The sequence below is a fragment of the Podarcis muralis genome, chromosome 14, assembly GCF_964188315.1.
Source record: "Podarcis muralis chromosome 14, rPodMur119.hap1.1, whole genome shotgun sequence".
Taxonomy (NCBI): Eukaryota; Metazoa; Chordata; class Lepidosauria; order Squamata; family Lacertidae; genus Podarcis; species Podarcis muralis.
Window position 1 is genome coordinate 19,619,321 of NC_135668.1, and position 11,676 is coordinate 19,630,996.

General features: G+C 43.1%; 1 protein-coding gene across 1 annotated transcript in view; it reads right to left on the reverse strand.

Annotated features, from left to right (window-relative positions):
- The window catches only part of WDR93 (WD repeat domain 93), a 29,988-nt gene extending 18,323 nt beyond the window's left edge, over positions 1-11,665 (reverse strand). The window contains exons 1-8 of the mRNA XM_028706811.2: positions 11,572-11,665; positions 9,655-9,983; positions 9,021-9,231; positions 7,179-7,243; positions 5,367-5,445; positions 2,966-3,138; positions 1,535-1,576; positions 340-427 (exon numbers count right to left, since the gene is read on the reverse strand). Of these exons, the coding sequence (XP_028562644.2) occupies positions 340-427; positions 1,535-1,576; positions 2,966-3,138; positions 5,367-5,445; positions 7,179-7,243; positions 9,021-9,231; positions 9,655-9,921 (925 nt within the window). The 5' untranslated portion in view covers positions 9,922-9,983; positions 11,572-11,665. The remainder of the gene's footprint in view (positions 1-339; positions 428-1,534; positions 1,577-2,965; positions 3,139-5,366; positions 5,446-7,178; positions 7,244-9,020; positions 9,232-9,654; positions 9,984-11,571) is intronic.
- Positions 11,666-11,676: the final 11 nt, after the last annotated feature.

Consider the following 11,676-nt stretch of genomic DNA (forward strand, 5'->3'; position numbering starts at 1 on the left):
AAAGGAAGTATTTCTTCAGTGTGCAAAGTTAAGACAATGAAATTTGAATGACAGAAATTGCTTTAGAAGGGGGTTGGACAAATACATGGAGGTCATCAGTGGCAACTAGTCACAATGGCAAAATTCAAATCCCAGGACCAGAGACAGCATGCCACTGAACACCAATTGTGGGGAACCACAGCAGGAGAGGGTTGTTTTATTTATGTACATTTTAGCTGGTCCTAATACATGCATTTATCGCACTATTTTTACATTTTGTATTTTTACTGTTGCACTGTTTCAACAAAACACAGAAACAGAAAAGACAGGTAAACAGAAGAGGATAAGGAGAGTTCATACGTGCAAATGGTTTGGGTGATCTGATCTTCAGCAACAGAACAGGGGGAATCAGCCTTGATTCAAGCCTGCTTAGAAGCACTTGAGGATCCTGTAATGAAGCAGAGAGGCAATTCTAAACAATTCCACTTCCAGAGTCCACTTCCCATCTCGCCCCATACACTGAGATTTTCCGAAGCCAAGCAATTTCTGGCTATCCTCTTTGGAATGTTAACCAATCACTTGATACGAAGACTGGGGGACCTCCTCTATCCTACAATAAAAGTGGCTGGACTCCAAAAATAGTGCATGTGTCTCATAGCGTCACTCCAGATCGAAGACACAGGACAATGCATGGTATAAGCGTTGCACTCATCTAAAGCAAAAATAGGGGTCAGAAATTAAGGCTGCAGAGTCCAAACGAGCCCTGGAATGGCTGCTGGCTGCTCCCCCCACCCCAAGTTGTCAACCAAGAAGCAATAATGGTGTAAAGGAGTAGCATTTTGGAATATGATCTTCAGGTTTGTTGCAATTCTGCCTGTCTCAGAGCAGATAAATGGTTAATTATTTCATAAGAGGCTTCCTTTACAGATAAGCTGCAGTGGGAATTGGCCGACTTCCACCTTGCGTGGTTTACTTTTTTTGTTTACTAACATTTCCATGATCCAGTCCTGTGTGTTGTGTTTTTCATACAAGGTGGCATGTTCAGAATCTCTCAATAGTTACGGCATAACTCATCTGTGTTAAAGGACCCTGGGCACATCAACCAACACCCTTCACTTCAAGAACAGTTATATCACCTTAACAGTCATGGTTTCCTCCAAATAATGCTAGGAACTGTAAAAAAAGGTAAAGGTAAAGGATCCCTGGACGGTTAAGTCCAGTCAAAGGCGACTATGGGGTTGTGGCGCTCATCTCGCATTCAGGCCGAGGGAGCTGACATTTGTCCACCAACAGCTTTCCAGGTCATGTGGCCAGCAACATTCTGGCGCAACAGGACACTGTGATGGAAACCAGAGCACACAGAAATGTTATTTGCTTTTCTGACGCAGTGCTACCTAATTATCTACTTGCACTGGTGTGCTTTTGAACTGCTAGGTTGGCAGGAGCTGGGACAGAGCAGCAGGGGTTCACCCCATCACAGGGATTCGAACTGCCAACCCTTCAGATCGGTGAGCCCAAGAGGCTCAGTAGTTTAGACCACTGTTAGACTACTTACCACCTCTTCAGCAACCAATCCTTGGATTTCCGGAGCCTTCTTCTACAGAACCAGAAAAGGCAGCAATTATTATATACACACTGGAGTCCCTATAACATACAATGTGATCCAGGATACCCCAATTTCACCTAGGACCACTGCAGCCCCCTCAGCTCAAGAAACCTTTAAGACATGCTCATTCCTGCTCCCAGTGAAAGAAAAGGAAAACACACAGGGAGCAGGTGGTAATTCCTCCTTGAAAGAGGAGGAAATAGGGAACATGCAAGCCCATTTCTGAAAGGTTTGCTTGTGCTAACGCTACAAATGAAGGGGCAGCACATTCATGGGTTTGTGGATCTCAGCATTTCTTTATCTGTTATTTTATCTGCACACCAGTCGAAGAGAAATATTTTTTGATCAAGTGGTTCATACAAATAAATAATTTCCAGGCACGCCTATCCACAATAGAAAGACTACTTGCTCGTGAGAAGAGGACTCTGAAACATTGTCATCTGGCTTCACTGAATACAAATTTTCTGCCTCTGAAAAAGTTTGGAATGTACACCTGTGTATAAATGGTATCTGGACAGAAAAGAACTAAAGACAAAACTCTCTTGAAGAACTACAGTGAAAATAGGGCACCCATTTCCCTTCAAATGATGTTGGACTCAGTAACGTTCATTACTGAGTTATTTGCAGATCACTCGCATTCCCAGGCTGAGGGGGAAAATGGTGAAAACATTATATTCATTGGGACAGTGTGATTTTTGCAGCTGCTTTTAAAGTTGCAAAACAATGAAGCGTGGGACAGAGCAATGGAGAATTTCTGAAACAACAATGGGATATTAGCTCCTCCCAAGGAATGATGGAGAACAGCAACAACTGGGAAAATATAGATATAATATTTTACAAGGACAGGATGAAACATCACCGACAGAATAATTGCCACACACAGGAAGAACAAGGATATAGTTTGAATACTTCACCTGCAAGTTTATATATCATTTAATGTGTCAATATGAATGGAAGTCGTTAATATTGCTATTTTGACTGGAGTGAAATTGAAATTAATAAGATTTTGGAACGCAGAAATAAAGTAAACCATCAAACCATCAATTCTAGCACGCGGGGGGGGGCACCTAAATTATATAATTTGGCATCTGAATGGTTGGTATTAGTAATTGTATTATAATTTGGCATTGTTATAATGAGGCTATTATTGTTGTAATTGAAAACTAATAAAAATTATTATCAAATGATGTTGGACTAAAACTCTCATCGTCCCTGAACACTGGTCATGCTGGCTGATGGAAGTTGGAGTCCAACAATGTTTGGAAGGCCACATTTATTCATGTGTTCATTCATTCATTCATTCTAATGACAATTGAAAGGTCATGGAGGGGAGGGGCACAAAAAACTTTTGAGGGGCTAGATATGATCCATAGGAATTACATTTTTTTTATCCACCTCTACCCCAGCCTTCTCTGGCAGGGTTGCCTGGTTAACTTTCATGTCCTTGGTGTTTGCTGGAGTTGTAAGTGCGACATTCTGGGCGTTTTCTGTTTCTTTTAGCCAAGAATCCTTAGGCAATCGGTAGATCTCCAGCCAAGCCTCCGAGCTGCCTGCTGTGAGGAAAGAGAAGAAAACAGATGAAGCAATGGGGAAGGAGAAGAAAGGTCTCTTAGTCAAGCAATCTTTCTAGTTTTGCTCCCTGAAAGGCAAATTCCTGCTTACCCTTGGCCACTTATACATAGTATGTCAGGAGATACATATATATATAGGCATGTAAGTGGCTCTTAAAGTTTTGAAGCATATGAGGAAGGGGGGAGGAATCTTACCAAAACACACAAAAAGTCACACACATTCAAAGTATCCATTACCCAATATCTGAAAGCATCCTATTTAGAAACCTCAAACCCTATTGAGAAAGTTTCCATGTCAGTGCCATAGCCTGGATTGTGTCACAAAAACTCTGCAACTAAGTCATGCAATTTGCTGATGCAGTTACTTGCCAAAATTCTGGTCCTTTACCATCCAGATTGATTTATTATTTTTGCGATAAAGTTCATACATGTAAATACATTCTACAAATATACCCAACAGTGTAAAAAAAAAAAACTATGCTGAGGATCAGAAACCCCTACGGTTTGATAAGGGGTGTTTTCTAAAGCTCTTTGAGGATGCTTCTTCTAATAGTTTTATATTAGCAGAGTTGTATATTCTCGGAGAAAGCCAAAGGAAATGGAATCAACCTCTGTATGGAAGAAAAACAACTTCCTCACCATCTGCGTGACTGACTTACAGTGCAATCCTATACATGTCTACTCAGAAGTAAGCCCCACTGAGTTTAATGGCACTTACTCCCAGTAAGTGGATAGAGGATTGCAGCCTTAAGGAATGAACAGGAAAGGCCCATTGTATCCATAAGGTAGGGCCTTATTGGTGGTGACCCCATATCTCTGGAAGGTCCTTTCTAGAGAATTCTACGAAGGCGCTTTCTCTAACTGGTCTTCAGTTAGACCTACCAGCCGCCAGTGTGGTGGGACGGAACCACCCCCCAAACAGCAGCATTGTTGCAGCTTGCCTTGAAGGGGCTGAGGCAGGGCAGAGATGAGTTTAAGCATGTGCAGATGTACCAGTGAGAGCCCCAGATTGCTTAGAAACTTAATAATAATAATAATAATAATAATAAATCCCTTTCACACTGATTTTATGCAGGCGCCATATGTTTTAATTCAGCAGCAGGGAACCTGTGGCCACCCATATGTTGTTGGACTTCAACTTCCATTAGCTCCAACCAGTGTGGCCAATAGCCAGAGATGAAAAGTGTTGTAGTCCAAGAACATCTGAAGGCCACCGGTCCCTTCCTCATATTTTAATAGATGAGGCTTTTTTATTGAGATGTATTGTGATTATAGGGATGCGGGTGGCGCTGTGGGTTAAACCACAGAGCCTAGGACTTGCCAATCAGAAGGTCGGCGGTTTGAATCCCTGCGACGGGGTGAGCTCCCGTTGCTCAGTCCCTGCTCCTGCCAACCTAGCAGTTCGAAAGCACGTCAAAGTGCAAGTAGATAAATAGGTACTGCTCCGGCGGGAAGGTAAACGGTGTTTCCGTGTGCTGCTCTGGTTCGCCAGAAGCGGCTTAGTCATGCTGGCCACATGACCCGGAAGCTGTATGCCTGCTCCCTCGGCCAATAAAGCGAGATGAGCGCCGCAATCCCAGAGTCGGCCACGACTGGACCTAATGGTCAGGGGTCCATTTACCTTTAAAGGTAAACATACCACTGCCCGTACGGGCCAGTCTTGCCAGACTCTAGGGTTGTGCGCCCATCTCACTCAAGAGACCGGGGGCCAGCGCTGTCCGGAGACACTTCCGGGTCACGTGGCCAGCGTGACAAGCTGCATCTAGCGAGCCAGCGCAGCACACGGAAACACCGTTTACCTTCCCGCTAGTAAGCGGTCCCTATTTATCTACTTGCACCCGGGGGTGCTTTCGAACTGCTAGGTTGGCAGGCAACTGCTAGGTTGGCAGGCCCCTTTACCTTTACCTACTGTGATTATAATACCTATTTCTGTAAGCTATCTTCTGAGGACTTGGTCCCCCTTTTTTAAAAGCTATAAATATGTATTTGAAAAGTTACTTGTCTGCGGAGGGTGGCCTGGCTTTTTTATTTGGAAGATTAGACCGAGTGGGTGCAGTATCACAAAACGAACTACCCAAAACACATCGTGGTAAAAAGAGAGATTCCAAAGGGAAACCTGAAGGACTTCCTTTAGCAAATATAAAAAGTGCTAAACTCCAGCCTGCAGGTTGCAACTTGTCTGGCTAAGTTTGACAAATGTTGAGACTTGCCTTGCAGCAGAAAGCCTGCATAATCAGCCCCACGAGAGAGTTCCAGTGCAACACATGTATTTCGCTTACTAATATCTTCCTGCCGAAAAAGAGATAAGAAGATGGTATATATATATATATATATATTCTGAAATTAGAGCGGGCTGGGCTTGTGGAAGCTGGAATGCCAAGTCGGGAAACCTGATCTGGCAGGTTTGTTGCAAAAGCTCTTTTGTCATTTATGTGTTTGACTCTGAGCACACCACCTATCATCAGAAGACTCTGATGAGGAAACCTTGATGCTCTGCCAGGAAAATGCACAATAAAACATACGTGGCTTTATCACATTCATCATTGCCTCCAGAGTTCAATAGAAGTAACTCATTTTAACAGTTGGACTTGGCTGCAGATAAGGACTGCACAGTGGGGAAAGCTGTGCCTATTGATTTTCCGCCTGCCGCTGGACGGTTGTTGAACGCAGAGGACCTCATTCGGGAAGAAAGCTGGCATCAACAGGAAGGTGGACCATCAAAACACTCAGCCCACAAGTGACAGTTCTATGCAGGTAATGCAGAGTATAGGCTGGCTGCAAGAGGCTTGGAAGGATAAGTAGAGTCAGGGCTGACACATCCAGTTTTGCTGCTTGAAGCAAAATGAAAAAGCAGCACACCACCCTCTCCGCTGCTAGTGGAGAAGCTAGCCAGTGCCGATTTCCAGTGAGATCTCACCAAAATCTGGCGAGATCTCTCACACTCTGCGAGATCTTTCAAAATTTCAGCAAAAACTTGCCAGAAATTGGCAGCAGAGGCAACGGGGTGAGGCTTTCTGCTGCCCAAAGTGGCTGCTTCATCTTGCCTTGTAGGGGGGCCAGCCCTGAGTATAGCAGATATGTAAAACCTTGAAGCAGCACCAGTGGGGACTTTTAGCATGCATGCATAAAGTCAACAATAACTGCTGACATAGTCCAACCAAAATTAAGTCCCAGTAATATTTACTGGAGAGGATATGCTAATGGTTCAATTTTATACACACATACTAAGTAGCAAGCAACAACAACAAAATCCTTCCAGTAGCACCTTAGAGACCAACTAAGTTTGTTATTGGTATGAGCTTTCGTGTGCATGCACACTTCTTCAGATACACTGAAACAGAAGTCACCAGACCCTTATATATAGTGAGAGGGTGGGGAGGGGTCTTACTCAGAAGGGTGGTGGGAATGGGTGATTGGCTGATAGGTGTGGTAAACCTGTTGACAGCTGTTAACGACTGCAATTGGTCTTACAGGAAAAAGCAAGGGGTGGGATGGCTAAAAATAGCTTTATCATGTATGTATCATGTAGCAAGCCCTCCAGTACACAGTCAGACCTACTTTGGAGTAAAGATGCATAGAAATGAGTCATGCATCTTTTCCACTGGCATCTGTGAGACTTCTTATGGTTTAAGTTTGGCCACTGTCGGTCATTCACATTTAACCTCATTTTACATTCAGACCGAGCCAAAGCATGTTTACTCAGATGGCCTACTGAGTGAAATGGGACTTGTTTCCAAGTAAGCATGCAGAAAGTTGAGGCACTGTTTTAGAAATAAACACCACTGAAAGTATAGGTCTTACTTCCAAGTAAAGCATGGTCGTTATCAGGCTGGTGTGTGTGTGTGTGTGTGTGTGTGTGTGTGTGTGTGAATAATTATACATATGGGTGGATGGAAGTGCCTTTCCACTTAGAATTGCACCAATATGGGTACCGCACAATGGATTTGGATAACTGGGTTTTCCAAAAGCTGAGATTCAGATAACCAGTAACTATAAGAGATAGATATATAGTGGGGACTCACCACTTCATTTATGGCTTTTATAGACAGCAGATTCTCCTTGAAAAAGTAAAAAAGACGAGCAATACCTGGAACACAACAACAGAAGAAATTGCACTAAGATACCTTTTCTTTCATGTTCATTAGCACCTCAGGTTTCCTCTTTTCCATTATCCATTAAATGACAAGTCTTCTAAATGATCAGTTTTCCCTTCTGAGAGTTCCGAGAAGTGCAAATACTAATTCCTGCTCATCCATGAAGTTTGCTAGTGACCTTGGGCCAGCTACTATCTTGTAGCCTAACCTACCTCATAGAGTTGTGGTGAGGGTAAAACAGGAGCGGGAGAATCGTGGATGCTGTGCCTTGAGTGCCCTGGAGTAAAGGCAAGATATAACATCTGCATAGCTATGGAGAAGCCCTGCTCCTTTGAACCCTAGCATCTCATGCTACCAGGCTTGCTGCTTACCTGTGACCATCGCTTACCTGTGACCATCAGCAGTCCAGCAAGTCACCAAATGGAGAGGCAATAGCAAAAGGGGGTGGGTTTTATGTAGCAAAGGGATCACTGTAGTTAAGTGGCAGAGAATCTGCTCTGCATGCAGAAGGTCCCAGGTTCTATACCTGGCAACAGTTGAGATTAACTTATCTAAGTTAGCCATGGTCATACATCTCAGTGGGTTTACTCTGAGCAGGACTAACATTGGCTATGATCCAATAGAGATGGTGCTGGTTTGAAACACAATGGAAAGGACAGGTGCTGTCACGCTAAAATTCCAATTCCAACATAGTATGGAACAGGCCTCCTGATGAGATGGTATCTGCAGTTTCATAAGGGAAGAAACATTATTTCAGTTATCCTGGTCCCAAGTTGTATAGCGATTTCTGCACCAAAACCCGCACCATGAACTTAGCTTAGTAGCTAACTGGCAGCCAGTGCAATTCTTCCAACAGCAGGGGAACATGCTGGTGATATCCTGTTCCAAGTTCAGCTGCTGTATTTGCACCAGCCCAACTTCAAGGACAACCCTACATAGAAAGCACTCCATTGAATTGCAGTAATCCAGCTGGGAAGTTACTACAGCATGGAGAACAGTAACTATGCTATTTTGGTAAAAGGGAATCCTAGCCACTGAGGACACCTGAGTCTCCAGTCACAGAAATAGATCCAGGAGCACAACAGGGGACGTATATCTACAGTAGGCAATTGATCAATTATCCAGACTGGAATTGGTCAGGCAGTGCACCTCCATCTTGCCAAGATTCAGATTCAATTTGTTGACCCTCCTCCAGCCTACCACCAAGCCCAGGTCCTGGTCCATGGCTTACACAGCTTTCCTAAATTAGATGATACACAAAAAAATAGAGCTGGGCATCACCAGCGTACTCATTACACCTTACTCTCTTATTTGAAAAAGAGAATGGTTGCTAGCGCAGGGGCAGTTTCTTGCACAATCCGAGTCATGCACCAGTTTTGGCACAGAACTGGCTGAATGTGGGTATCCAAGTAGCAGGACAACTCAGACATATGACTACAGAGCTGCTTCAGTTGCCAAAATTAAGCTGAAAAAGACAATAAACAACATTGTCTCAGGCAGGATTTGTGCTTCTTAGTTGTCATTAAAGCACAGGGAGGTTTTCAGAATTACAACCAGACAACGAGAAAAGGCATGGGGCCACTATGTGATTCCGAGCAAGCCACTTTCTTCCTTTAGTTCTCCCTTCTGTAAAATAGAAACAATACAGATCCCTCTCACAGGGTTGATAGGACAAACATAACAGAGGCCTGAGCTCCTCATAAGACAGGTAGGATAGAAAATAGTGTAGAAAACATAACTAATCTGCAAATGGGTGTTAAATATACTTACCCAGCTCATCCACTGAACCAATGAGATAGGAGCTACTGCCAAAGTTTGAAACCTTGATGGCACAAATCTCAACGTTGGCTGCCTCCCAAGCACATACCTTCTCGCATGTGGGCTTTTCACATGTGGGTATGCTGAAGACAGACAGTCCCATAGAAAAGCCAATGAAGATGAATTCTCCAGCGGCTACCATGCAGTTTGCCCTTCCCTCAACCTGGGAATATGGAAAGTGAAGCACAATGCCCATATCAGCAATTAATCCCATGACATGCATTAATGAACTCCTGATAAATATTAGTGTTATTTTCAATGCTGCCATATTAATAACCACACTAGCCATTTTGCACACATGTAAGTAGCCTGTTAAATAACCATCACAGTCTGTGCTTACTGCCGTTCATTTCCCTCTGACCTCACCATCCCACCCGCTAACAATCATGTGTACATATGCCTACCACCTCAGGAAAACACTTCGTACATACGGTGAAGTGGATTCTAGTCCACAAAAGCTTATGCCATAATAACTTTATTAGCCTTTAAGGTGCCACAAGACTCTTTGTTATATCCTACTGAATTCATTGGGGAGCTACTGCTAAGTAAGAACTAATCATCCCACAATTTGCCCGGGAATGAGTACCTGGAATTCAGATGAAGGAGGGTACTTTGGGGGCGGAACCTTCGGCTGCCTAGTTTCCTGCAATGGTTGCGGCCCCTCAACAATTTCCCAGGTTCGCTCAAGCAAAAGATTCACCAGTTTATTGATCATCCGATAAGGCTGAGGCAAAGTATCACGGAACTCATATGGATCTTTCAAGTATATGTCCTCCTCTTCGTCTTTCTTAATCCAGTCCTTTTCAGTGGGTGAAGGTATGTCCAGGGGCTGCTTCCGGAGGAAGACAGGCATTTTTGTGCCACTTCTATTGTCCCTCTACAAGCCGTTTGGCAGCTTCAGATATTAAGAAAGCTCTGTAGTAAAATATAATCTGATTATTGATCAGGTATTTCCCCCCACTCAAAAGCAGTTCATTATATTTTGAGAAGCAATACCTGCTTCACACCACGGCAACCAAAAGGGAGAGCGAGGACAGCACTATGGTGCTGAGGTCCAGCATTTGGCCTTCCCATAGGCATCAAGTTAGCCACTATGAGAACAAGATACCTAACTAAATGGGCCCTTTCATCTGATCCAGCATAGCACTTCTTATGTTCCGCTCTACCAGAATGGAATTCAGTGTGACTGTGTTCCTCACTAGAAAGCAAATATGCCCATGACTCCTCAGAAGTAAAGTTCAGGAGAGTCTTGCTTGATAAAACAGCGCTCTCCTACTAGGGATCCCCAGCAGATATTATTCAAAGGCATGCTGTCTCCAACACTAGACTGATAACTTTATCATCCAAATGGAAACTCAACTGGGTGAAACCCTGGATCAGTTGCTTTCCCTCAGTTTAACCTACCTCACAGGGCTGTGTGCGGGTGTGGGTGTGTGTTTTTTAATCACCTTATACACTAAAGGGCTCCAGAGAGTGTAGATGGTTCCTCCTCCCACGTTGAATCTGCACAACTACCCTATGAGGTAGATTACACTGGTTGTGCCTGTGTAAGCAGCCCAAGGTCACACAATGAGCTTTATGGGTACGTGAGGGATTTGAACCTGGATCTCCCTGGACCTAGTGTCATAATAACAATTATTATTATTATTATTATTATTATTATTATTATTATTATTATTAATAATTTATTTGTATCCCACGTATCTCACTGAGTTGCCTCAGCCACTCTGGGCAGCTTCCAACATATATAAAAACATAACAAAACATTAAACATTTTAAAAACTTCCCTATACAGAGATGTCTTCTAAAGGTGTTTTATATGCACATGTGCACGCACACACAGAGTGCTTTTTTTCTTAAAAATTTTTTAGGGGTACTCTCATTTTGACACAAGAAAATGCCCAGTTTATAGTTCAAATTGGGAAAAATAAATACAGTAAATGGACAAAAGTACAAACATTCACAAAATGTTATGGGGTTTGCGTCCCCCGCCCCAGAAAAAAAGCACTATAATATATAATTTAATTTATGCATTTTCACTGATTTCAAAACTTGACTTCCTCCCCCCACTTCTGCAGTTCCTTAAATTTATTTTTAACATCTTCTGCATACCCATATTAACTTAATTTGTTCATTTATTCATCTTCTTTAAATATATACTCTTATGAAACTGCTGGTTATTGCAATAATCCCGTCAATGTTTTTATTCTCTTTACAATTTATCTGTAAATATTCAATAAGCCATTCTAAAGGTTATATAGTTCCTCATCTCCACTCTTACTCTCAAACCAACTGGCACCATTTTTTTAAAAAAAGTGCATGTGAGGAAGATAAATGCATATATATATACACGGTGCTGAGCTCCAGAGACATGTTAATGAATCTTATTAATTAATTTCACAATAACACATTACAACCCCTTCCTCCGCTTTCCAAACCCCAGCCCTATACACCTGTACACGTGTACACACGCACGCACACACAAAAAACAAGCACCATGCACCTGTTTCCGGAAGTTGACACGTTGCCATAGTAACCCAGACGCGGAAGGAAGGCCGTTTTTGCGGGGCTGGGCGATCTACGGGCGGGGAGGCGGAGCTAACTCTGA